This window comes from Heterocephalus glaber, unplaced genomic scaffold (assembly GCF_053883595.1).
Source record: "Heterocephalus glaber isolate CG9 unplaced genomic scaffold, H.glaber_assembly_v1.0 deba00001745, whole genome shotgun sequence".
Classification (NCBI taxonomy): Eukaryota; Metazoa; Chordata; class Mammalia; order Rodentia; family Bathyergidae; genus Heterocephalus; species Heterocephalus glaber.
Genome location: NW_028258451.1, coordinates 1,390,524 through 1,416,446, shown reverse-complemented (window position 1 = coordinate 1,416,446; position 25,923 = coordinate 1,390,524). Strand labels below are relative to the sequence as shown.

General features: G+C 59.2%; 1 protein-coding gene and 1 long non-coding RNA gene across 22 annotated transcripts; one reads left to right on the top strand and one right to left on the bottom strand.

The window, feature by feature from the left end:
* Positions 1-28: 28 nt before the first annotated feature.
* LOC106007874 (uncharacterized) lies at positions 29-2,382 on the top strand. Of its 2 annotated transcripts, XR_001182435.3 has the most exons (4): positions 29-337; positions 827-928; positions 1,397-1,586; positions 2,066-2,382. It is a non-coding gene; the product is annotated as an uncharacterized LOC106007874 (long non-coding RNA). The 2 variants fall into 2 exon arrangements; XR_015447328.1 differs by lacking the exon at positions 1,397-1,586.
* On the bottom strand, positions 2,356-16,791 carry Ttyh1 (tweety family member 1). 20 transcript variants are annotated; one of them, XR_015447322.1, is made up of 15 exons: positions 16,547-16,747; positions 14,172-14,350; positions 12,258-12,369; positions 11,333-11,553; positions 11,174-11,249; positions 9,326-9,421; positions 8,352-8,424; positions 7,974-8,049; positions 7,577-7,604; positions 7,376-7,468; positions 7,102-7,194; positions 3,299-3,441; positions 3,124-3,169; positions 2,843-2,934; positions 2,356-2,718 (listed from the first exon to the last, which is right to left on the bottom strand). XR_015447322.1 is itself a non-coding variant. In XM_021246134.2 (15 exons), exons 1-14 carry the CDS (start codon positions 16,670-16,672, stop codon positions 2,896-2,898), a joined length of 1,401 nt encoding a protein of 466 aa, XP_021101793.1. In that variant the 5' UTR covers positions 16,673-16,747; the 3' UTR covers positions 2,356-2,718; positions 2,854-2,895. The 20 variants fall into 20 exon arrangements, 16 of the variants coding, with proteins under 16 accessions (XP_021101793.1, XP_004866764.1, XP_021101795.1 ...); XR_015447324.1 differs by having other exon boundaries at positions 7,577-7,632; positions 16,547-16,746; XR_002389913.2 differs by having other exon boundaries at positions 2,854-2,934; positions 7,577-7,632; positions 16,547-16,746.
* Between the last annotated feature and the right edge of the window lie 9,132 nt (positions 16,792-25,923).

Below are 25,923 nucleotides of genomic sequence, written 5' to 3'. Positions count from 1 at the left end.
TTTGTTTTGAGCCCGCCCTTCCGCACGCAATCACGCGGGAGGCGTGGTAATACAAGCCAGAAGTCGGAGGCGGGGACGGTGGCCCCGAAGGGTCAAACGCACTCAAATCATCCGGCTTTCCGCCCTTTCAAAAACGCTTATCTTTGGGCCAGGGATTTAGCTCAGTGGTTCCGTCGCCTGCCTCGCTAAGCGCAAGGACTTGAGTTCGATCCCTGGTACCAAAAAAAAAAAAAAAGCAAAAACTCTTGTCCTGATCCAGTGTTTGGCAGCCATTATTATTCCTAAAATGTGAACTGGAGTGGTGAGAACTGTGGGACTACCCACAGCATCGTGACATGTAAGGCCAGGGAAGAGAATAACGAGCGCAAAGGGTGAAGACTCCTCACCCGGAAGGGGAGCTTTCCTAGTAAAGAAGCCTAGGACGGCGCACCTGGCTTGGGGAAGGGCGAGTTCAAACCCGGGGAGGCTGGAAATAGGCGTAGCCTGTGGGCAGGGCGCCGCGGTGTGCGAGACGGGGGATAGTATGTGGGGTCCTGGCGTGGAGCGAGGCTGAGGGCCTGGACCACGTTGCATATGGGCCTTTAAGACTCTACGTAGCTAGTGTTTCCGAGTGTGCCCGTGTGTCTTCATCCAAGACCCACAAATGGCCCAGGTCAGGGACTGGTCACTGTAGTCATAGTAGGTGTAAGAACAGTATTCAAGAGGCAGTTTTCCTTCCCACTGTCTACTACTAAGAACTTCTCTGTGGATAACTAATAGCATTGTAATAACTGTTTTCATGTTGTTAGGGTAAGCAAAGTTTTGATTTTTGTTGTTTTTGAGACAGGATCTCACTGCAGTTCAGGCTGGGCTTGAACTCACAATGATCATCCTGCCTCACCCTCCTGAGTGCTGGGATTATAGGCATGCGCCACCACGCCCAGCTAATGTAAGTATTTTTAAACAAGTTTTGAAAATTGGACTATTTGTTGGAGATAATTTTAGACCTACCAAAAACGTTGCAAAGCAATAGGGAGTTAAGCATACTCCCTGCACCTGTTTCAGTGTCATCAACTCACATTACTATGGCTTGTCAAAACTGAGAATCTGTCACTGCATATTGCTCGCAACTGGGTCCTTTCGATACATTTTCCACTAATGTTCTTTGTGTGCCAGAGGTGAATTAAGAGTACCGAAACAGCATTTAGCTTCCTTTACATGTTACATCCGAGTAAGTTTCTTGAATGAATGATACTCATTTGCTTGATGAGGCAGCTGAGGCCAATAGGCCAGGTGACTCGCCTGGGTCCATAAGAGGGGTGAGCAGCAGGACCAGGGTGTAGGGGTGTCCCCTGCCAGCCAGGTGAGCCCGGCCTTTCACCTTGTAGCCCCTCTCCATTTGTCCTCTCCTCTGCAGCTCCCTCTAAAGTCTCAAACTCAGTCCAGAACTGCTTTCTCAGAGAGCCCTGCTGTGTGTGCCGTGACTCCTTGAACTTCTCTTACTGAACTGTGATTGCATGGATTAGCAAACGCCCTTAGATGCCTCTGCTTCTCTTTCTGGAAATTGATTGCCAAGAGCAGTCAAGCTTTGATTTTTCTCAATACAGGTAGGTGGTTTCTTTCACAGGCTGTGGCAGTGCATTTGCATACCTGTTCCTGCACTCCTGGCCAGCACCGGATGGCCCTCTTTAAATTTAGCTCAGTAGTGGAAAATTTTAACTCAGTAGTGGAAAAATGCAGTTGGTGGTTGTTTCACATCATGTTTCCTAATCATTAGAGTTTGAATGTCCATTTATAGACCCTGGGATTTTCACTGCATTGAATGTTCATTGTAGTTGCTTATTTTTAGTTTTTGGACACATTTGTAGATTATGTATTAAGAATAATATATTTCTTTGCCATGTGTGTTAAAGACACACGTATTGTTCACCAGACTGTAAATTTGTCTTTCCTGGCTTTATGATACCTTGTTTAAAGTGCCCCCCACCCACCATCTGGATGTATAAAATACAAATCTCCTCCTAATTTCCTCAGAGTACTTGTGTTCTTTTGCTGGTACACATTTAGATCTCACCTCTCTCTACAGAAGTCTCTGGGAGATGGAGAGTGAGTTGATTCAGCAGCGCCGCCGTAAAGCAGCAGCGCTTACAGGAGCTCCTGCAGTTGGTCTTCCATCCCGTGTATCAACATGCACACTCAGCTGTTTCCAGCTTATCCCTCGCTCTGGTGTGGGCCGTGTGTCTGCCTTCTGGGATTGGAACTGCCGCTGAGCCTGAACAGGAGCAGCACTGCCACACAGGCCCCAGAGGGGAGGCCACCCCACCTCTCCTCAGGAGCAGAATCCAGGGAGGGGAAAAATAAGCACCCAGTCGCTCATAAAATAAAGACTTCCCTTTTATTTTACATCACCTCTTTTCCAAGTTTGTGCCGCAAGTTCAAATCTGGGGCTGGAACCCAATGGAATGCGGCAGGGGCGGAGAGAAACATGTCCCTGCCTCAGCTCAGTTCCACCGGGATGAGACTGGCAGTGAGGGGCTTGGGCTGGCTCTGTGCCCCTCCCCTGTCAGCCGTGGTCCCTGTTCTCCCCCTGCAGCAACCACCAGGGCTAAGGAGAGATGGAGGGCAATGGGGCCAGGGCACAAGGCAGTCCTGTGTGGGGTGTCCATGGCCAGGAGTGTTAGTGGTCAGAGCCCAGGCAGGCCAGGTTAGTGGGGTCTCCTCTGGCAGCCAGGAAAGGAACTGCAGAGAGAGGCAAAGAGAGTGTGCTGATGGCCTGGAGGGCCACCAGGTACACACCCACCCAAAGGCAGCCCCTTAGGGTGCAAGAGGGGAGGGCCGGGCCAGGAAAGGGCCAGGGTGTCACCTGGAGCTCACCGAGGAGGGGAGACAGGCTCCAGGCTGGCAGAGAGAAGGGGCTCAGATAGACGACTGCCACTGAACAAAGCGCTTGGATTCCTGCCAGAGAGACACAGGGGACAGGAGATAAAGTGAGACCTGCCTTGTACTCTGGACCTGTGACCATCTTCCCTCAGAGCCAGGGTCCAGGCCCAGCCTCCTCCCTCGGACCCAGGGGTCCAGGCCCAGCCTCCTCCCTCAGACCCGGGGTCCAGGCCCAGCCTCCTCCCTCAGACCCGGGGTTCACACCTGAGGGTTGAAAGGGTCATCATCCTCGGTGTCATCGTAGTCATCACTGGGGTGTGATGGGAGTGGCAGAGAAGCAGGATGGGGACCCATCAGGAGGCCACACCCTCCCCAGTAGTGCCCCGGGGGGTGCCTCCTGTCCCCTCCCCCAGGACCCTGCCCTCTCTCCCCTGCTGACCTGGGCGTGAAGAGGGCCCAGGCTCGGGGCAGGCTGCAGAGGGTGGTGACTAGAGCCCCGGCAGACAGGAGGGAGAAGAGCAGCAGGAAGAGCAGGCCCTCCAGAGCGTCTTCGCACAGGCCTCGCAGCGCAGCACTGTAGTCCTGGGGCGGAGGGAGTGTGTCAGTGCTTGCACACGGGCACACCTGATCTGCCTGGCTGTGTGGTGCTGCACAAGTCACCCCGCCTGTCTGCGCCTCAGTGTCCTCCCCAGCAAAGGGCTGTGTGAGAGTGGAGAGTCATCAGCATGAACAGGCCTGGGTCTCTGCTGGGCTGCAGCCCCTGCTCCCCACCCTGTTTCACAGCAGCCCCCTCAGACGCTGAACCAGCCGTGACTCCACCCAGTGCCCGAAGCCAAGTGTGCCTGGGTACTCCATCCTGTGCAGCATACGGTGTTGAGCAGTGTCCCCGGCCTCTACCAGCTAGATGCCAGCGACATCCTTCTTCCTACAGTTGTGCCAGCCATGTCTACACACGTCGCCAGGGCCCTGGGTCCCTGGGCTTGGACTCGCATGAGGGTGACAGCCAGGGACCTCTCACTTGGTACAGGCAGCCAGTGCTGGTTGCCGCACCCACCAGCCCAGACCCAGCAGGACAACCGTGACCCTGAGCCAGGAGCAAGGCCTGACCAGCACCTGCCCTGCATCGGGCATGCTCCCCAGACCGAGAAGGTCATTCTAGACGACAGCGAGCAGTGAGACCGGGAGATCAGTCCGCAGTGCTCTGCAGAGGCCACGAGAGATCAGGCACCAGGCTGGCAGAGATGGGGCCAACAAGGAACTAGGCGGATGGTCCACTGGTCAGGCAGGCCATTGGGCTGGTAGGGGTGGGGAGGTAGACAGTTTTGACGCCAGGGAGCTAGAGTTTAATCTGCGTGCAGGGGAAGCCACTGCAGGGTTTTAAGTGGAGCGAGACCTTGATCGGATCGTGGTCTGAAAGCATCACCAGCTGCTGGCTGTGGGTGGACAGATGGGGTAAGGGGGGACAGGAAAGAGGCTCCTGTGCCATGAGCCAGGGGTGAGGATGGCCAGGACCTGGCAGTCACAGGAGCCCTGCTCAGAGGGCAGCAGGCACACTTATGATGCCCTTCCATCCTCACAGGAGCCCTGCAGGGCAGAGACCAAGACCCTGGATGCTGCGGCTGTGAAGCACAGATAAGGCTACTTTTGCAGAGCCACACAGGCTGGGAAGGGAAAAGTTGGGGTTGGAGCCACATCTCTCAGGCTCCAGAGCCAACCTTTCTCCTTGTCCCTGATGTCCCTGCCCCCGACAGGGCCCTTCCCTGGCATCAGTAACAGCCTCCCCACCCCGAATCCCCTTTGTGCTCCCTCACCTCCCACCATACCCCACCAGCAAGTTCTGTCTGCTATTCTTCTGAAGCCCATCTGGACTCTGATCACTGCTCGTGCAGCCTCACTGCTGCCATATGTAGGAACCTGGGGTCCAGGTCACGTGGTCCAAGCCCAGTGTCACATGGTATATCAGGGAGGGGCAGAGACCCCTGCCCATCCTCTTCCCTCCCTTCACAAAGCAGTCTTGCGTTGGGTGTGGTGGCCCAGTTTTGCCTGGGCCGTAGAGCAGTGCTGGGCCCCAGTGTGCTCTTGTGGAAAAGAGCAAGGACCTCGACAGCCTTCCCCAGCCCAGATGCCCTGCAGTCCTGAGCGCTGACTCGGTGCCCTGTTAGTGCTATGGTGTAGACCGTGCCTCTGGATTCGAATTTCAGTAGCCAGCAGGCCATGGTGCAGCGTACATACCACCCGGAGGGTGTGGGCGGGCCCCAGCACAGCCGGGCTCCCTGTTTGCTGAATCCGGTGTCCCTGTCCCGGGGCAGGCCAGAGTGGGGAGAGTGGTGGGGAGGTATGTCTCCTCCTCCTGGGCAGAGGACTGGGTCTGAGCTGGGTGGGTGAAGATACTCCTGAAGAGGAGGGGCAAGCCTGGGCAGCGGGCAGGAAGGAGAGCCCAGCAGCCCTCTGCCAGGCCCCCCTTAGCTGTGTGACTTGAGCAAGTCACTCAACTCTTCCCCCCTTTTCAGGTCTTCAGCATGGGATGAAACAGTAGTTCATTCCTTGTGTTCTTATGAGAAGTGAGTGAGGTAGTGTCTGTGAAATGCCACAGAATTGGGTGCATGGGGACCCTGTATGTGCAGGCTGTTAGGCCAGGAGGCTGGAGAGCAGTCCAGTCAGGGTTTTAGAATACATGTGTTATGGTTTAGATCCAGTTTGTCCTCCCAAAGCCTCATGGCTTCCACCTTGATTTCAGAAGGCCTGGGAGGCCAGGCAGTGTGCCCCTGAGAGGGCAGTGGGTGAAGCCACAAGTTCAGTGGAGACCCCAGGAAGCTGGAGAAGCCAGGAATGTGGATCATCTGAGGTGAGTCCCAGGCAGGAACATAGAGATCTTGAGGGCTGCGATGGGCAGTGCTGCAGAGGCACGGCTGCCCAAGCCCTGTGGAGCTCATACCTTGTTATAACGCCCTGGGGGCTGGACACAGAGGTACACGATTTCGTGTTTGCCCTGGTGGGTTTCAATCTTGCTTTGATCTCATTCTTTACATCCTCCTATTTCTCCCTTTTGGATTGGGGATGTTTACTCCATGCCATTGCATATTGGCAGCATTTAACCTTCTTTTTTGATTTTTAAAGGGCTCACAGCTAAGAGTTTGCCTTGAGTCTCAGAGAAGACTTTGGACTCGGACTATTCAGTAATGCTGGGACTGTTACGATATTGGCGACTCTTAGAGATGAAATAAATGCATTTTGCATAAAGACAGGCACGTGACTTGGGGGCTTGGGTTGGAATATTATGGTTTAGATCTAGATTCCCCCCCCACAGTCTTGTGTGAACTGAGCTAGGGCTTTGGGGGGGTGGTTGAGTCATGGTGTGCTGTACTCATCTGAGGATTCATCCACTGGTGAGCTCGGTGGCTGAGTGTGCTGTTGGGAGGTGGAGCCTAGAGAAGAGAGGTCACGGGGCGTGAGGTGGACAGGTCCCTCTCCCTGCCTGGCTCCTCCCTCTCTCTGCTTCCTGGCCACCGTGATGTGAGCAGCTTCCTCCACTCAGGCCCTTCCACCATGCTGTTCTGCATTTGAGCCTGCCGACCGTGGGCTGGAACTTCTGTAGCCAGGAGCCAAAGTAAACGCCTCCTCTGCATTGTAGGTATCGGGTATGGTGTCTTCGTGGTGGGGGAAGCGAGTAAGACAAAATCCACTGGTACACGAGGGTGTGCTTCCTTCCAGGCTTCCAAGTGTCCCTGAAGGGCGAGTCCATCCCCACCTTTCAGGTGAGTAAACCGAGACTCTGCTGCTGGTGTGCCCACGGCCCCACAGTGCGGCAGAGCATGCTGGACTGAGCCCTCCCTGAAGTTCTGCCTGTCCTGCCCTGCGGCACACCTGCACGGGTTCTCGTCCACTATCCTGGCTCTGAAAACAAGGAAGCTGAGGCACGGAGGGGTTGGGGGACCTGCTCGGGACTTGGGCCCAGGCTCTTGCTCCAGATCTCAGTAAGCTGTGACTCTCGAGGAGGAGGGAGGGAAGAGAAGAAAGGAAGGAAAGGATGGGAGAGCGGGGCGAGGAAAGGAGGGAATAGAGGTGGTAGCGGCTGATGGAAGGACCGAGAATAGGCTGTTAACAGGGAGAGAATAGGTCGCGGCAAGTAATGCACGCGGACGGAGGACAAAGACAGCGGGAGACGCCGGACAGAGGAAGGAGGCCCCTCTGTGAGCCGAGGCCTGTCTCCCTTGGGAGAAGGTCCTGGGGAGGGACACAGACCTTGTGCAGGCCACGGCAGTGCAGCAGTGCCACCAACTGGTGGAAGTTTCCCTCTGTCACATTCAGTGTCTCCTCCAAGGACAGCAGAGGCTTCTGTGGTGGGAGGGGGCCGTTACCCCACCAGCTCACGAGGCTACCCATCAACCCGGCCCAGCCCAGCCAGGGGCCCCACCACCATTCCCCTGGCTTCACCCCATCTCGCCAACCCGTCCCTTTGGTGGGTTCCACCTGTACCCCACGGGGCCGCCCGGGCCCTGTGGTCCAGTCCACTGACCTGTGCAGATGGGAACTGGGGGGCAGCTTCTCGCTCCAGGCCCTGTAGCTGGGCGTGGATGTTGGCCAGAGCTCGCTGGGACAGTGTCAGCCTCTGGGAGAAGACAGGAGGGAGGACCCATGGCCAATGCCCTGCCCCCTTCCCATGGGGGTCCCCACTTGTAGGCCCCTCCGTGCTGTTTCCCTTGCCCACAGCTCTCACCTGCTGGAAGGGGTTGGAGATGGCCTGGCTGCACAGGAAATAATAGTTCAGGATGTCTGCATCAGAGGGGGAAGGGGAGGCTGTGAGCCTGCACCCCAGGACCTTCCCTGGGGGAGGTGGGAGGGCAGAGCCCAGGGCCACTCCCAAGCCCAGCTCTTGGGGTTCTGGGGACCTCGCTCTCGCCAAGGCACCTGGCACAATCAGCTGCGCACATGTGCTCTGCCCCTTCTCCCACGGCCTCCGCCCCAACACCTGTCCTCTGACACCAGCATTGTCACCCGGTCACTTTCTCAGCAAACCAGAGCAGGTGCCGAGCACTCTGGAGAGCCGTACTGCCCTCACCCACCCAGGAGGACGGCCCTGGGAAGCCTGGGGAAAGCGGGACCGAGGCAGTCACCTGAGCTGAGCCCTGTCTCCTCTTGGGTCAGGTTCAAGACGTAAGTGTCTGGATTGGAGCAGAAGTCGCTGAGACCCTGGGTGAGAAAGCGGGAGGGTCGCCAGCGCCAGATCCTCAACATCCGCTTCTGGTCCCCGGCCTCCTCCTCAGGCCCACGGTCCAGGCCCAGCCTCCTCCCTCAGACTCAGAGGTTCAGGCCCCAGCCCATCCTTCCTTAGAGCCCAAATGTCCAGGCCTCCTGCCTCTGCCCTCCTGAGACACAGGAAACTCTCCCCAACCTGGAAACTTCAGTTGTGTCCCCAGTCTCTCCTCTCAGTCTCCAGCGAATATCGGACCTCACCCTGCCTAGGACCCAAGAGTCAGGGCCCCAGAACTCACCACAGCCGTGGCTGCCTCTAGGCCCATGGATCCCCAGCTGAGGACAAGCACCAGGAGACTCACGGCCGTCATCCTGGAGGGCGGCATGGGGTTGGCCTGGGTCCTAGTCCTTCACGTGTCCCCGTCGCTTCCTGCACCCAGTCCTGTCACACCCCACCCCACCCGACCAACCTCTGGAGCTTGGAGAATCCAAGTTGGGGCAGAGAGAGATGGGGGCCCACCCCTCGAGTGGCCCCGGGAGCCGCTGGCCACTGCTCTCAGTTCTGTGGGGTGCAGGACTTCCCAAGCCTGCGCACAGTGCCTGGCCAGCCGCCCTCTGCCCCATCTGCGGCTCCGAGGCGCGGGGTCGGTTCCAGGGCTGAATTATGTCTCCCCAGGCTGAGTGGGGCTGGGGGTGAGCACTGAGGGGCATGGTCAGCAAGCCAGAAGGGAACTGGGGTGCAAACCAAAGGCCCGCCCACCAGGACAGGGAGGATAGAGGGCTCTCCCAAAGTTAGGCTGACCACTGTGAGTCCCAGCTCTAGCACCTCCCAGCTGTGTGGCCCTGAACAAGTGACCCAACCTCTCTGACCTCCAGTGTCCTGTTAAACAAGGACAGGAGCACCTGCCTCAGGCTGGGCCGGAAGAGTGGCAGTAGAGTGAGCTGTTAAACCCCAGGGAGGGTCCTGTGCGTCACCACCCCACAGGGCAGCCTCTGCTGCAGGCCCTTCCACTCCTCGGGAGCCTGATGGGGAGCCAGGGTGCCTGACTCAGTGGATAGCTGGTGAGCCTCGGCTTTACTGCAGGGGAGGCTGGTAGGTTGCCCACAGTCCATCCCAGGACTCGTCCAGCCTTCTCTCTGCACTCAGCTGCAGAGGGATGGTGCTCCTTGCCTAAGGGAGCCACCCGCAGAACGCTGGGTCTGGCAAGCACTGAGGAAGCCTGGCCAGGGTCCCTCCCCGGGAACAAGCCAGCGGCAGGCTGCCCACACTCACACAGCCACCAGCCACTTGCTCTGCTTCGCCAGGCCCAGGAGGGTGAAGAGGCAGACCAGGAGCTCCAGGAGCAGCAGGAGGACGTACGCCAGCCACCTGGGGGAGGGCAGGGGCAGCAGAGCTCAGGACAGGCCAGCAACACCCTCAGGTCACCTGCAGCTCGGCCAGCCCTGACTGGACCTCGAGCTCTGTGACTGGATGTCTGACCTGGCCTCTCCTCTCTGTATCCCCTGCCCAGCCCTGCAGAGTGGAGATAGCTCAGCAGGCACCACGATCTCATTGAACAATCATGGGGCTCAGCATCTAGAAGCAGCCCAGCCCTCCACTTAACTAGCCTGATAGCTATCCCAGGGCTTTAACCTCCCTGCTTCAGTTTCCCTACCTGTAACACAGGGAGCACAACAGTAACTGACTTTCAAAGGTGGCGTGATGAATGAGTCAGTGCACGTAAAGTTCTCAGCAGAGATGCTGTGCAGCGACTTACATGTCATCCTGGGCACGAAGCGGGGGGCTTTATGGTCCTCAGTAACTAACTGGATGTAAGAGAGTGATTTCCCATGATTACAGGGGAGGAGGCACGGTTGCCACAGCTCGGTGCCCAGCACACCGGAAGTTCCCGGCACACTGGAAGTACCCAGTAAACAGTGCCCTTTGCAAGGGTCCCAGCTTGGCCCTCACCCCGCACAGCTTCCCACACTCTCCTGGAGGCTCTCACCTGTTTGTGGAGGACACCCAGGTGTGGGCACTGTTGAGTTGGGGTTTTTTTTTGGTACCGGGGATCGAACTCAGGACCTCGCACCTGCGAGGCAGGTGCGGTGCCACTGAGCTAAATCTCCGGCCATGTGGGCACTTCCGGAGTGGGGCATCCAGAAGATGCTCCCTGGTGACCATAGCTCTGCCCTGCCCGGGCACTGTCCACACAGCTGTCTCTCCCCCTCCTATGCCCTGCTCCCGCGGCGCTAGGCTTGGCCATGGCACAGCACCTCCCTCAAGCCCAGGCCTGCCTGCCTCCTGTTGTCTGATGCCCCACAGGACATGCTGTTTCAGCCAGGTCGCAGGAGGATCCAGGTTAGGGTCTTCAGCAGCTCAGCCCCCAGCCCAGGGCAAGTGAAAAATAATCCCTAACCTACGAAGCCGTGAGGACCCCACCCTGCTGGCTGCTGGAAAGGGCGGCCACTCCAGAGGGCTCCTTCAGTCACCACCTCCTGGGTGTGGCCCTCCCGACCTCCAGACAGAACTGCCAGCCCGGCCCGTGTTTAATTTTCTCCGGAGCTCTCACCACCCACCACCTAGCAGCAGCATGTTTTGCTCTCTTGTGTTTGCTTTTTCTTGGTGCCGGCCTGTGGCTGGGCAGGACTTCCTGCCGTGCACCTCCTCCCCCGGCCCACGCCTGGCACGTCTGCGTGTTAGGGACACCTTTCCGCGCGCACCATGAGCACTGCCTTCCAAACACTCAGCAGGTACAGACTCACCCTCCACCATCCCAAGGGCAGCGCTCCCACAAGGCTTACTTCCCTGGTGGGGAAACTGGGGCACTGGGCTGGAAAGTAGTTTATTTGAGGCCACGTGGTTAGGGAGTGGCCGCCTGGAGCTCAGGTTCCTAATCACGCTGCTACTCCCTCCCTCTCTCCCCAGAGTGCTAAGTGAGTGAGTGGGTTACTTGCCACATCAGTCCAGGACTGACAGCACGCGCAATTTGCGCAGTTAGCCAGGAATGAGTGAATAGAGAGCGGCCGGCGGGGCTGTAACTGGTGAGAGAGGGAAAGGGTGACTGTGCGCGTGTGAGACAGCCAGGTCACAGGCCCCACCGAGACGAGACAGCAGGCTCTATCAACCCGTGGCACTGACCTCGGGCGCTGCAGTACTCTGTCGTGGAGGGCCGTCCTGGCCCTGTGGCATGGGGCACAGCGTCCCTGGCCTATACCTACCAGACACCAGTTGTGACTGCCCAGACTGGGGCTGACCAGTCTGAGCCGCTGTGCAGCGGGAGGGCGAGGGTGCGCTCACCTGTACTCCTCCACAAAGGACACGTCTTCGGCCACCTGCAGAGGGCTCAGGGGCACTCCCTGCCAGAAGGCCAGCCCCTGCAGCTGCTGGGCCACCGCCTCTGCCTGCCGCCGAGCCCCCCGGGCAGCAGCCACCAGCTCTGTGCGTGGCGTCAGCACCTCCTCCAGGGTGGTCAGTTCTGAGCGCACCGCCTTGTCCAGCCCCTCCACGGTCTCCAGCACCTGGGGAGGGCAGGGCCTCAGGTCTAGGGAGGGTGTCCCAGGGACAGGTTTGGGGTGAAGCAGGATGAGCAGCAGCAGGGGTCTGAGCCCTGAGGAAGTTCCCCGGGACTCAGGTCCTATCCTAGGAGGCCTGTGCCTCTGTCAGGTCTCGGATGAAGACCCCAGCCTCATGAGGGACTAGGTTTGGGGTCTTAGGTCTGAAGTCTGCCTCTGCCTTCTGGTGTCTGGGTCTCAAGTCTGGGTCCTGGGTCCAGCACCCAGGGGTGCAATGCAACCAGACAGGAAATCTAAGGTTGGTGACAGGGCTGCTTCTCAGCCTTGGCCTGGAATCTGGCCTGGGGGTCTCAGGACTGGGGTCCCCAAGCTTGCATTTGGGCCAAGGATCGATCAGGTCAGGAGCCCTGGATCCAGCCCAAGGACAGGACCTGCAGATCCCTGTGTTGTCTCTGTCTGGTTGGGGCTACGAGTTGAAGTCCAGGCCTGGGCCCGAATGTGAGTCCAGGTCTGGGTCTGAGCCGATGTGGGGGCCGGTGCAGGCTTCTGAGGGCTGGACACAGCCCGAAGGCTGCACATCTGATCGTCACTTCTGAGTCTGTGTCTTGGCTCTGAGTTTGGACCCCTTTGTCCTGGAGTGTAGGGCCCCACACATAGGTGCCAGCTCAGGTGTGGGGCAGGGTCTGGCCAGCGGCTGCCAGGCCCCTCACCAGGTGGTCAATGGTGCTGAGTGTGTGGTTGGCATGCAGCAACGCCGCGCTGAGCTGGGACACTCCATCACTGGTCTCGCTGTTGCCATAGAAACCAATGCCAATGCCAGCACTGAGAAGAGAAGGACAGAGAGGCGATCTCAACCGGTCCAGGGGCCTTGGGGGCCACCGACCCCCACAGGCACCCCTCATCGGCCTCCTCTTCCCGGCCTCCCCTTCGGCCCATCCCATTGGTCCAGCCCCGTGGGAAAAGAACGGCTCCAGCTTACCCACCCAGTCCCAGTCACCAAGGTAACGGGAAGGCCTCACTCCCCCAGCCTGAGAGACGTCATTGTGATGCTAATGGTGGGTGGAGGGGTGGAGGGGAAGGGGCCCTGGATGAGGGGAACTCGAACCTCCCCAGAGCGGAGAGGAACCTGGACGAGAAGTCACCCCTCCCCATGACGACCTGCCCCACGGCCTTTGCCGGTGTCCAGCAATCTCCGCACCGACCCGGGAGCGCAGAGGCCTCAGCCCCTGCCCCTCCAAGGTTTAGGCAGCCCTGACCTTCGTCGTCCCGGGGCTCCTCCCAGGGCAGGGACCCAGGCACCAGCATCTCCTGGGGGACACAGCTCTGAGCCTCCGAGCCCCACCCAGCAGCCCCAGCATCAGGCAGACTGGGAGAGGAGTATGGGAAGGCGGGAGGGAGGACAGGGGTTGGGCCAGCAGTGGGGGGCCCCAACCCGCGGACACACAGAGCTCCATTGTGGAGCCTGAAGGTGGGGGCCTGCAGCCCTCCCCCGCCCTCCCACAGCAGCCAGGGGCGCGAGCCGGCAGCCCTCAGAGTTCCCAGCCTGGCCATACGGGCCCCACCCCCGCCCTGGGATGGGTGCCCAGTGCCCCCAGCCGCATTGTTCGAACGGACAAAGTTCCCCTTGTTCCCAGGCTGGAACAGTGGGGTGGGCTGGGTCTGTCGCCCACTGGGCCTTTGTCCACCTCACCACCCACCCCGACTCTGGAGAGCCGGGCGAGGAGGCACCTTGGGTAGAGGGTGCCCAGCCTCCAGGCAGCCCCAACACACGCCCTCTGCCCCCACCGCCAGGGAGTGTGACTCAGAGCCCAGGCAACCTGCTGCGGGAGCCTGGGGTTCGGGTTCCTCACTGCTGGCCGTGGGCCTGCGCGCCCGGGCCCCCAAGCCCCTAATCCTCTATCTGTGCACCTGATAACTGTCCTGGCCCCATGGGAGCAGCCCCCGGGGCGGGGAGGGGGGCTGGGCTTGGGCCTCGGTACCCGAAAGTTCAGGGGAGACCCTGGCTGGGAGTCAGCCCAGCTCAGCCTGAACCTCCGCTTGCTCCGCCTCCACAGCGCAGCCCTGTGACCTTGAACACTGCCTCCCCTACCTCTCTGAGCCTTTGTCTTTCAAAGCGGGCACAACGGGGAGGCCCGGCAGGTCCAGTGGGAAGGGCCCTTCGTGAACACCTGGCACGGTCTGCCTCCCTGACTGGAACACAGGCTTCGAGCACAGGGCTCCTGGGCCACCGAGTCCAGTGCTGGTGTCGGCTGAGGGGCACTCACAGTCACTGCCTGAATGGGCGATCGCTAATGATCACTCACTGAGGACGGCCCAGAGCCAGGCCCTGTGCGCTCACCTCGCCTTGCTGTTCCAGCTGCTGGCTGGTACTGCGAAGCCCACTGTAAGATGGGGCACCTCGGCCGGAGAGGCACATCGCTGCCCAGGCCACACTGCCCACCCTAACCGCCCTCGGGAAGGCCACTTATCCCGCAGATCTCAGTTCCCCCTGCTCCACCCGCACAGGTCGGGTGGGATTCTCCTTCCTGTCTGGGGCCCCCCACACCCCAGGACCAGGGCGGGGAGGGTGGGAGAGGGCAAGCGTGGGGCCCCTGCCCACGCGCACCACCCTGGGGCCCCATTACCAGCCGACGAGGAGAGCGGCAATGCAGCTCCAGGTGACACAGCCTCCCCCGGGCGGGGGGCTCTTGGCCCCGGGGGGTTCGGGGGACCGGCAGCAGCAGAAGCGGATGAGGTAGACAGCGATGAAGATGAGGCTGAGGGCCAGGCCCAGGCCCGCCAAGGCCGCCACCAGCATCAGGGCCTGGGGAGGGAGACACAGCCTCAGAGGGCCCCGAGTGTCCCTGGCAGGGGCGGCCCACGCTGAGGACTTTCAGGTGTGTGGGGACAGATAGGGTCCCGCCCTCCTGAGGGGCATCTGGGGCTCCAGGATTTAGGCTTAGACTGCTGGGGGGGCTTCCCACTGGGGAGCCCAGGCTCCAGCTCTGCGCTGTCCCCCCACCCCGCAGCTGTGCACCTTCCCCTCTCTGGGCCTCCCCTTCCTCCCCTGCAGCTAGGCCCTGGGAGAGGAGGTCTCCCACAGGCCTGCCGAGGCTCCCGAAGGTGTGGGGTCTGGAGTGGGCACACCCAACCCTGCGGGGTGGGCGGAGGCTCCCTCTTCCCTCCTCCCTGCTCCCCTGATGCTGAGCTCACACGCCCACCACTGTGAGTCTCCCCCAGGGACCGGGGGGCGTGGGGACAGCGTGCTCTGTGACAGCCAGTGTGCCTGTGTGTGTGAGCACGCGTGTGTGTGCACTCAGAGATGGGGGCGGAAGGTGAAGAGTGAGCACAGGGAGGGGAAGAAGAGACAGAGATGGAGTGGAGAGAGCAACAGCAGCACCGAGACAGGCAGAGTCACAATCCACAGGAGCCCGGAGCCCGCCCGGCAGATGACAGTTCCTGTGTTCCTGTCCACCAGAGGCCCGGAGTGGGGCGGGGTCTGCCTGGTGACCTGGGCATGAACAGAGGGAGGGGGCTCCCTCCCCTAACCGCCCCCAGTCTGCCGTGTGTCCCAGTGTGTGAGGTGTGCTTCTGCCTGGGGGATTATGTGTTGTCGTTGAGCTTGCTGCCATGCGATGGGGAGATCCACGTGTGAGCGTGAGTGTGTGTGTCATGGCGCGGAGGCTGCAGGGGAGCACTCTGGAGGGCATGTGTGTGTTCCCGGCACAGCTCCCGAGTCTGTGGGTGGGGCCTGGTGGCATGTGTGTGTTTGGGAGGCTGAGAATGAGCACAAGTGTATGAGTGTGTATGTTGTGTGCCTGTATGGGAGCATGTGCAAATAAGAGTCAATATTTGTGTCCTGTGTGAGCGTGTACATGTGTGAATGTGGGACTGTGGATGTAAATGAATGTGAATGTGTGCAAGTGCGTGCATGTTAGGTGTGCATTAGCACGTGTGTAAGCATGTAGGTGTATGTGGGAGTGTAGCAGACATGTGTCAGGTGTGTGTGTACTGTGTACGTTCACGTATTTGTGTGTACATTCCTGTGTGTGTATGCATGCAGGTGTGTATATATGCATGCATGTGATGTGCACACGTGAGTGAGCGGTGTGCGTGCACACGAGTGCGTGCGTACGTGTATACTCACAAGTGGATGTGTAAGCACAGGTGACTGCGTGTGTGTGAGTGCGTTATGCGACTGTGTGCCCCTGTGGCCCTGACCCTGCGCACACGGCGGTGTCCCGTGTCCCGGCCGGGGCCCTGCGTGCACCGAGCTGAGCACACCTCGCCTGGCCGGGCCCCTGGATGCGGGGGGCGCCGGGCTGAGCTTGCAAGCGGCGGAGGCGGCGCTGTGTAAGCGCCGTGAGCGTGACCGGGCGCGCGGAGGCAGAGGCGGGAGCGCGACTGCGCGGCCCTGACCCACATAGCGCGGCCGGCCGTGGCGCTGCCTCGCGGAGGCCCTGTCCTGGACGACCCGGCCGCTGAACTGCGCCCCGCACCCCAGCCGCGCCCGGCGGCCCGTCCGGCCGCTCACTAATCTCAAAGTCAAAGACTTGCGTTAAACTGGGTCAGGGGACAGCGCTCCCCGCTGGAGCTGCCGCCGGGCCCCATTCCCGGGCCCCGCTTCCCAGGTCTCCCCGACGCCCGCCCCTTCGTCCCGGACGCCCCAGCCCCTCCCCATTCCGGGTCCTGCTCCTCGGCGGATCGGCGCCCCTTCCTCCTCCCCACGGCACCAGGTCCACTCTCCGGGCGCGCCGTATCTGGGGCACACTCGCCTGCTCCGTCCTGTGGGGGAAGGGTCCTCCCTGGACGCCCCCGGCACGGCTCTGGGCAGGTCTCGAGACCCCGCGCCCCGCTGGCCTGCCCCCTCCCCCGGCCCCAGGACTCGGGGTCCCGGCCCCAGCCCCCCGACAGGGGTCCGACCCTACGCCCGGCCCAGGGGAGCTCCAGGCGCGGCGACCTGCGCTCCTCTCCCTGAGACACCCCGAAACCGCCGCCGGCCCCTCCCGGCGCGCCCCACCTGCTGGTACCCCTGCTCCTGAGGCGCGAAGCCGCTGGGCACCGGACGCAGCTGGAAGTCGGCGCGGGGCAGCTGGTGCAGGAGGTGCACCCAGGCCGACGGCCGGTAGCCCGGGGGCGCCCCCATGGCCCCGGGAGGGGCAGAGGGCCAGAGGGAGCCGCAGCCGAGCGGGGCGCGGGCGGAGCGGGGTCTGCGGGCTCGGGGAGCGAGCGAGAGGCGCGGGGCGGGGATGGGGCTCGGTGCTGCCCCCGGCGGCCGCGCGGGGAACTGCGGCGCGGGGAGGCGCCACGACTCGCCCTCCACCTGGCCTGGCAGGTACCGGGCTGGCGTCAGGAGGGTGGCAGCCTTCCTCGACCGCAGAAGGGCCGGGCTCTGTGGCGCCACCTTGGGCCAGGACGACCCCTGTCTTTACGAAGCATCTTCAGGGCCTCATGAATAGCTAGTATTTGCGTAGCAGTTTACAAGTCATGGCCAACGCATCAGTGAAAATGCCCGCTCCCTCTGACCTGCATGAGGACATAGCTTCTACCCACATAGCTTCCTGTGTGCACAGGCTACTGCACACGCACTTGAAATCCGGAGCCAGTGCAGGGGCCCCGCCTCTCCATGAGGACGCTGGCGGTGCTCTGTACAGGGCCCCTCCGTCTCTCGAAAGGATGCGTCCAGTGTTCAAGATCTCTCCCAACGAGGGAGTGCTTCCCTCCGCATCAGGACCCCGGGCCTTGCCCCTCACGGTACACTTTGCAGGGTATTTTCAGCCACTACCTGCGCTGAGTCTCCCTGAACAACTAATGCCTCACAGATAGGCAAGGAAGAGGAGCCTCGGCGGGGGCTGGACGCCGTCACCAGGCCGTGACTCTTGGAGCTAAAACCAGGGTTCCCGAGAGTCCTGCCCCGGGGTCCTCCCTGCTGTGGAGCCCCCCGGGGGGTTGGGATTGGAGGGAGGGAGAGAAGGCCGTGAGTGATGTTTGGTTCCAGAGGGTAGAAGAGGGCTAGGGATGGTGATGGTGACAGGAGACTGGGCAGAGGGAAGGGGCTTCCCCATGACACACCCTCTCACATTCACCATCCCTCAGATCTTGGCCAGCCTCTTCAGTGCTGGCTGCAGTCGTGTCCTTCACCAGCCCCAACCAGGCGGCCTGCATGGGGCTTGGAAGTGGAGAACAGCCTGCGATGCGCAGCTGGAGCTGTCCTCCGTGCCCCCGGGCCAGTGCTGCCCAAACTCGGAGTCTTTGTTTCCCTATCTGTCAAATGAGGGGATAAACATTTGTCAGTGCTAAGTGTCCCTCTGAAATGGGTGAGGGGAAGCCAGGCTCTGGCTTGGACAGTGGCTGGCATCATGCCCACAGGCTTCCAGACCCCCGAAGTGAGGGTAAGGCCCAAGCGCCTGTGAGTAGGAAGCCATCTGAGGGGCTCGTGGAGTCTGCAGCTGGAGCACCCTCAGTGGCTCCCCGCTACCGGTGGGACCAGTCGGCCTCCTGGCCCAAGCTTGTGCACCATCTGCCCTGTGCCCACCACCCTGGAGGCATAAAGGTCCGCGGTGGTAGCTTTCCAGCTGGCAGGCCCGCAACCCACATTGAGAGACAGTTTCACATCCTGCTCCACACGCACACCACTCCCTCCACTCCCCTCAGTGAAATTGCGTGAGTCCCTGCCTCCCTCTCTGCTCCCTCGTCCCTCTGCCCTTTCTCTTGCCTCTGTCTGATGTCTCTCCCCTGTGTGGCTGGGCCTGAAGGTGAGCCTCTTTGGAGGATGGCTTTAGGCTACACCAGTCAGACCCACGGACCCATGTGCAGATTGCTGGCTCGACCTTTCCCTGCCACTGCCCCGTCTGTGCCTCCTGGGAAAGACAAGTGCTTACTCCACGGCAGCCCTCTGCAGCTGAATACTGCTCCAAAACCACCTGAAGCTCCACAGGTGCTAATGCGGGGCCGGGGCACCCGTGAACCCCCAGGAGAGGCTGGCTCAGACCACGTGACTGGTGCCTACTTAGCTCCAGACAGTGCCTGCCATATGGGAAGAGGGACCCTGCATTGCCAGATGTTCCAAGTTTCCAAGAGAAGACATAAATCTGGGTATTTTTAAACACAAAATCCCTCAGCTTTTAAATGTTAAAACTAATTCAAACACAAAAAAGCACTGTGTGGGCCAAATAAAATCTGCCCGTGGGTGGGCTAGAGCTGGCTGGTCTGTGAGCCTTGGTTCAGCCAAGTGCGGAGAGGCGGGAGGAGGAAGAGGGCCCACGGCAAAGCTGAGAAGCAGCAGCTGGAGGTGTGGGGGTGAAGCTGGGGAGAGGAACCCGCGCCACCTCCTGCAGGAAGCCTCCCGACCGGCTGTCCTAACAGGTGGCCGCATCCTGGGTGGAGGATCCCGGGTGGGCTCCCCACAGCTTCGACTCTGTGGGGCCTGTGCAGTGGAGCTGTGAGGGCACCAGGAGCGATCGCCAGTGCTCGGTCCTCCATGAAGTCAACCAGCAACAAAGGCAATCAGGCCTTAGTGACCTGTGTGTCTTATAGACATTCATTTGAGTGCCCGTCATGTCCCAGGCTCTGCGTTATGCTCTGAGACATTGAGTGAGGAAAAAGTCTCCCATCGGTACAGCAGATGTTCCTGGAGTGGGGAAGGCAGAGAGCGCGCCAATGAGTGGTCAAGTGCAGCCTCCACTTTCAGCAGAAGAAACAATAGCAGGCACCACGCGTGTGCTGGCGGGAGTGGCTGCCACCCATAGAAGATGCTCGGGAACGAGCCTCCCTCCACGTGGGGCATTGGAGCAGACTGAAACGAAGGATGGGCACAAGCAAGCTCGGGCCTCACCTGGCCCTCCTGTTCACCAGCCCGAGACCTAGACCGTTTCTTCAACTCGTCCTGCCTCAGGTTCCTCACCTTGGCCTTAGCGGCTTCCACTGGGCGTGTGAAGGCTCAGCGTGTGGTGTGGGCAGAGGCCACAGAGTGAGCGCGTAATGTGGCTTAGCTGCCTACCACTGACCCTGAGGGTGATGACGACTTTATTACTGTAGTGATACATCCTCCAACTAGGAGAGAATAAAGTGCGCAAATCCACAAGTACAGATGCCTTCTATTTATGACTGGGGTAAGTCCCAACAACCTCATTGTGTGCTGAAAATATTGTCAGTTGCGAATGCACTTAACAAATGCACCCAGACCTGCAGGACGTCGCAGCTGGCCTGGCACCCTCAGATACGCTCAGAACTCGTACGTCAGCCACAGCTGGGCAGACCACCCCAACACGCGGCCTGTGCCACAGCGTCGTGGGCAGTTTATTGAGGACTGCACTGAAAACAAGCAGAATGGCTGTGGGAAAGCATTCACACCTTCGTGAAGCTGAAACTCCGTAAGCGGCCCTCGTTTGGGGATCAGGTGTAAGTAAGAAAGTGACCGGGAAGCATTGAGTAGATGAAGCTACCTAGTTGCAGGTGTCCAACTGCCGTCCTTACAGCCCTTCTTGCTCTCCCTCCTTTTTTTTTGCGGTACCGGGGATTGAACTCAGGACCTTGGGCTTTCGAGGCAGGCAGCAGAACCACTACAGCTAAATCCCCGGACCCCCTCCCTCCTTTTCTTCTCCTTCTCCTCCTCTTTCTTTCTCTCCCTTCACCCTCTTTTATTATTAAGTTTTTGTTGAATACCTAACAGTTGTCTGGATCTATGTTAAGTAATCCCTGAATAGTTTCTTGATCTCACTGACTGCAAGGAAGAGACAGTGAATTAAAACAAAGAAACAAACAAAAAGAACTTTATATGCCCTTCTTTCCTTCCTGCCTGCCTGCCTTCCTTCCTTCCTGTCTTCCAGCCTTCCTTCCTTTATTCTTGTAAATGGTCATTGAGTGTCTGATAGCAATCAAGCTCTGTGTTAAGTAAGTCCCAGGATCTATGAATTTAAAAAGAAAAAGAACCCATTCATTCATTCATCCATCCATCCATCCATCCATCCACCCATTCATCCCATGTCTTTATTGGACACCAATATCCTAGGCAACAATTCTTAGCCTTTAGACTCAGTGCTGAAGAAACCAGCTCTGCTCTAAAGGAGTTTATTTTGGTGGCAGAGGGGGACCAGTAGGGAGCAGACATGTAGCCATAAGCAGCTTGCTAACAGGGCTGTTGTCACAGCTAATTTTACATCGCCTTCTGGCCTAAGGGATGCCCAGGTAGCTGGTAAACTGTTGCTGGCTGTGTCTGCAAGGACGTTTCCAGGAGAGACTGCATTAGGGTCAGTAGGCCGAGTGAAGAAGAGCACTCTCCAGTGTCAGTGGGCTTCGTGCCCTCTACTGAGGGCCCAGATAGAGCAAAACGGCAGAGGGAGGGCGGGGCACTCTGCCGACCTTGGACATCTGCCTTCTGCCACAGAAGTGGCAGCTTCTGGCTCTCAGGCCTCCAGGGGCTTGGACTGAATGGCACCACCAGCTCCCCTGGGTCTCCAGCTTGAAGGCAGAATGTTGTGGAACATCTCAGCCTCAGTAATCGAGTGAGCCAAGTCTCATAATAATCCTTCCCTGATTTATCTACCTGTTTGTCTGTTTGTCTTTCTGTCTGTCTGTCTTTCTGTCTGTCTGTCCGTCCATCCATCCATCCATCCATCTGTCCATCTGTCCATCCATTCACCCATCCATCCATCCATCATATTGTCCTGGTCTTTGGAGGACCTTGACAGAAACAGCTGGGCCCATCTGCTACGAGACACCAACACAGTCATGAAAAAGCCTGAATGCAAAGACTAAAAGGATGAACACGAGCGTTTGCACACTGTTGGCGAGGGTGAAATGGCACACACACATTAGAGAAGGGCCCGGCAGTTTCCTGTATGTCTAAATGCACTGTGCTCCAGTGGTTCTCTCAGATGTTTACTCCTGAGGAAAAAACACACGCTGAGGTCTGCTCGAGAACAAATCACAGTGGCTTTGTTCACCTCAGTCCCAGGCTGCAGGGCCCTGTGTGCGGGGAGAGTGGGGAAGGCCGGGGCTGCGTCCACGCGGAGGGCGCTGCTGGCAGGAAGAGGGCGCCTGACAGCACAGAGGCCAAAGGAGGAGAGGTGAGTCTGGCTGGGTGGTGCCCTGGGCATGGGGCAGCTGCTGGAAGAGGTGAGGCACTCGGGGTACCCAGGGGCCTGCACTGGGGACCTGAGCACTGAGCTGCATGCGGTTTGCCTGGAAGGGCTAATGATGCGTCTGCTTAGGTGCTGAGGGGAGGTAGAGCAGCTTGTGCAATTTCTTTGCAAATGAATTTTTAAAAAAAAGAAAGGAAGAAAATAGGATTGACCAGTGGAGGGCTACACATGTAATAAGGCAAATCAAGAAAAACGCTAATGGTGGACTCCAGGTGGTGGGCATCTAGGTATCCACTGTGACGTCCTTTCTGCTTTTTTTTGCTGTGCTTCAAATTTCCATAATAAAATGCCGAGGAAAAGACTGGCGGGCTGTCATTTGAGCAGCAAAATCAGCAAAGTAGTATTGAGTGGTAACCCCCAAGACAAAGTGAGTCTGTAATAATATACATAAATGGATAAAAAAGTAATAAGTGGGGGGGTGTAGACAATCTCTCCTGCCAGAGAATCCCAAACGATTTCTGCAGCTGCTGTGCCCTCGGAGAGGCGGGGCGCGGCTCCCACTCTGGGGTGGCTGAGGGCGCCTCAGCCTGGGAAGTCTGGGAAGGAGGGGGGCAGCTTTGGGGAACCCGCCGAAGGCTTTCTCAGCCTGGGACCCAGGTCCACCCCGACAGCACGCAGGTGCCTTGCCGTGACCCGGAGGGCACGGGCCTCCGTGGCCTTTTCCCCTGAGTCCTGCAGCCCGGCTGGGCCTGAGCACACCAGACAGAGCCTTGTGGAGGAGGACTTGGCAGAGAGAGCGGCCGGCCCGTCCTCCACTCCGCCAAGGTCAACGAAACAGTGCAAGTCTGAGGGGCCGTGACAGCAAGGGGAGCCGCAGATCTTGGGGGAGAAAAGGACAGCAGGTTGAGGTGAAGGGAATCTGGGTAAACGTGGGCTGCCGTCAGCGCCGTGACAGGACTGGCCCGTCAGCTGTGACAGATGCGTCATAGGACCGCGCACGAGGTGTGAGCCACAGGGGCAAAGGGCCACGGGAGATAGCTCTGTTGTCCTTGAGACTTTTCTGTCAATTTAAAATTATCCTGAGATTACAATCTTACCTTAAAAAAGCAATCCAAATTAAAAAAAAAATATTAGGAGAGTTTACAGAAATGAAGACGAGAGACACAGTCATCAGGAAACAGCTCTGTCCTCTCCCCCTGTCTCTTGCTTGGCCCTTCTGAGCCTCTTTCCATCCAGTGGCCTCACTGGGAGTCTGTGTTCCCGGTCTTCCGTGTCCTGCGGGATGCCTGTGTCCCAGGGGCCCGGCACAGCATGGATGGGGCCGCTCTGGACATGGGCCCTCGCTTTCTTTCTCACTGGGAAGCCAGGTGCCAGGGGCCATGTGCAGGTCCTGCTCGACCTCCTCCTCAAAGCTTCCTGAGGATGCCGGGGCTGGGAGGCTGCAGAGATGAAGAGGGACACTGCCCAGCCTGTGACCCTCCATCCTGCCACCTACAGGAGTGTCAGGAAGGTCCATGAGATGCCCGCTGGGCAGGAGCACCGGCCACGACCAGACGCTGGGGAGAGAGGACTCGGGATTGCTGGGAGTCGCAAAGCTCCCCGGGTCATCTCCCACCTGGCGTTCCCCGTCCCGGGTGGCTCTCTCTCTCCTGCTGTCCTGCTTCAACCCCTTCCGCCCCCGTGTTCTATGATGCAGCCCCGGGCCTCTGTGGCCCCAGGCAGCCCTCTGGGCCGTCCTCAGCGCCCAGAAGCTTCCTCTGTCGGCACAGCCGCTGCCGCCCTGTGGGAAGCCGGGGAGGCGGCTCTTGTGCTTTGCAGGTGGGAATGTGTGAGGCACGGGTCAGCACCTTGAATAACTTCAGTGGCTCTGGGCATTGGCTGCCCCTGGGTGCCGGCTATCTGCCCCGGGTGGCTGGGGCAGGGGACAGCAGCCAGGGAGTGACCCTCGGAAGGAGGTGGGGGTGCCACTCAGTTAGGGGCGCCATGGGCACCGCTGAGTTGTGCCCCATCTCTAACCACCGACCAGGCCTGAGCTGGCCAAGCCCTCCGTGGACAGCGAGGCCCTGAGGTGTGAACCACCAAGGCCTGACCAGAGGCACAAAGAACACAGGAGACCTGCTGCTCAGGATCCACCATGGACCCGCGAGACGCTCACCCCCCGATCTCGAGTGTGGATGGCAGTCGCCAGGCAGACGCAGGCTGAGCGATGTCCCCGTGATGTCCAGGGCTGTCTCTGAAGGACCTTGCAGGTGTGGGGCCCTGTAGGTCTCAGAGGTGGAGCGACCACAAGGAGCCATAACACACCCCCAGGGGCCCCCGAGGGGAAGGAGGGCTGGGGTGGGCCGCGCAGAGATGGGGGTAGAGAGCTGGAAGGTGGTGGAGGGGCCCAAAGGCCAGGGCGCAGGTGGCCCCCGAAGCTGGAAAGGGCGGGGAAATGGGTCAGAACCACAGGGCTTCCAGGCGGAACCAGCCCTGCCCATGCCTTGACTTCCAAACCTGTAAGAAAATAATAAATCATGATAACTCGAAGCCACAAAGTTTGAAGTGATTTGACACAGTGGCAGTAAGGGCAGTAAGAAGGAAGCACAGTGAGGGCTCTGGAGAGGAGCACTCCTCAGTGTCCGGGGACATTTTTGTTGGCACACAGGCAGGGTGCAGGCTGATACCCCGAGGAGGCCGTGGGGCTGCTGCCCAGCAGGCCTCCCCACCGGCCCCAGAGAGCTCCAGCCCAGACATGGAGACGGGAGACGAAGGCACCTGCTCTCAGAGCCCGGCTCCTTCCTCCTGCCCGAGCTGAGAGGCCCCAGGCTGCCTGTTTCCCACCCTCCGGGGGACCCCAGAACAGCGGCCCCTCTGCCTGGCTTCCTGGGGATGGTGGCCAGAGTGGGCATTGGAGGTGATCCCGAAAATGCCAAGGGCTCTTCCAGGTGGCAGGGCTCTGGCGAGCTCGCTTCTCCTGTGACTCCAGTGCCATGGCGGAGGCCCCACCCTCTTGACCTCAGCTAAACCCCATCCAGTCACCTCCCAGAAGTGAGTCCTCTCCCGTCTGCTTAGGGGTTCAGAAGGAATCTCCAGAAAACTAAAACTAGAAATTCCATTGGACCCAGCTACTTCTCTTCTAGGGATTTAGCTGAAGGGGTTAAAAACATCATATTCCAGTGATCCGGGCATGGTCACGTTGATAGCAGCACAACTCATAATAGCCAAATCTTGGAAGTGGCCTATATGTCCATCAACAGAAGAATGGATATAGAAAATGTGGTATTCACACACAATGGAGTACTACTCTGCCATAAAGAAGGAACACTTGACTCATTTGTTGGAAAATGGAGGCACCATGAGACCATAACGTTATAGGAAGACCACCTTTTGTTTACTCGCTCATTAGTGGACATCTGCCTCCACCACTTGGCTCTTGTGAACAGCGCTGCTGTGGCCGTGGGTGTGCAAACCCCTCTCTGAGACCCTGCCTTCCACTATTTCGGGTACACGCCCAGAAGTGGAGTCACTGGGGCTTGTTTCTGTTTATACATTTTGCTTTTTTATTTTGATCTTTTTATTCTGAAGTAGTCTTAGAATCACATAAGAGTTGCAAAGATGATAAGAGAGTTTCCATCTGCACCAGCTTTCCAGGGGCTGGCGTCTCACACAAGCAGGGCATTGGCTGGAACCAAGACACCCACATTTCGTGAACTCTGTGTGAATTCTCGGATTTCTCCACTACTGTTTCTCCGACCCAGGATCCCGTGGGCACCCAGTGGACATGTCTCCTAAGTCTCCTCTGGGCTGGGGTGTTTCCTCTATTTTTCTTGTCTTTTGTGGCCCTGACACATTTGAAGCCCAGGGCAGGTGCTTCACAGAGCCTTCCTCGGTTTTCAGGGTGTTTCTTGTGATTGGACTGAGACTGTGCATTTGGGGGGAATAACACGGGGCGTGTGCACCTGTCACGACTCAGCTGGCTTTCCCCTTCATTGATTGACTGATTGATGGACTTTCTTTGGTGGGTGAGGACCCGACACATGGCACTGCCCTCTGACCACACACTGGATAGGGCCCCGGTGGACCAGGCTCTGAGGAAATGTGACTGGGGACCACTGGATTCGGCCTGGCCGGGAGAGGCCTTCTGGAAGTGACAGACTCTGGCGTCCAAAGGTGGAGAGTGGGGTGCGACAGCAGCAGGCAGAGGAACAGCCAGTCAGAGGCCCTGGGCTGGGGTCAACCCGGAGGTGGGAGGGAGAGGCGGCAGCAGGGGCCCAGAGGCCAGAGTGAGCAGAGGGCACCAGAGTGAGGTGCAGCCTGGCCAGTACCGCAGCCC

Coding starts and splice junctions, on each gene's coding strand:
- Ttyh1 (XM_021246132.2), bottom strand. CDS start 16,672: ATGGGGGCGCCCCCGGGCTACCGGCCGTCGGCCTGGGTGCACCTCCTG. Junction 8,425..9,325: donor AGCAAGTGGCTGGTGGCTGT/GTGAGTGTGGGC, acceptor GCCGCCCTCCAG/GATGACGGCCGTGAGTCTCC. Junction 7,605..7,973: donor GGAGACAGGGCTCAGCTCAG/GTGACTGCCTCG, acceptor TTTCCTGTGCAG/CCAGGCCATCTCCAACCCCT.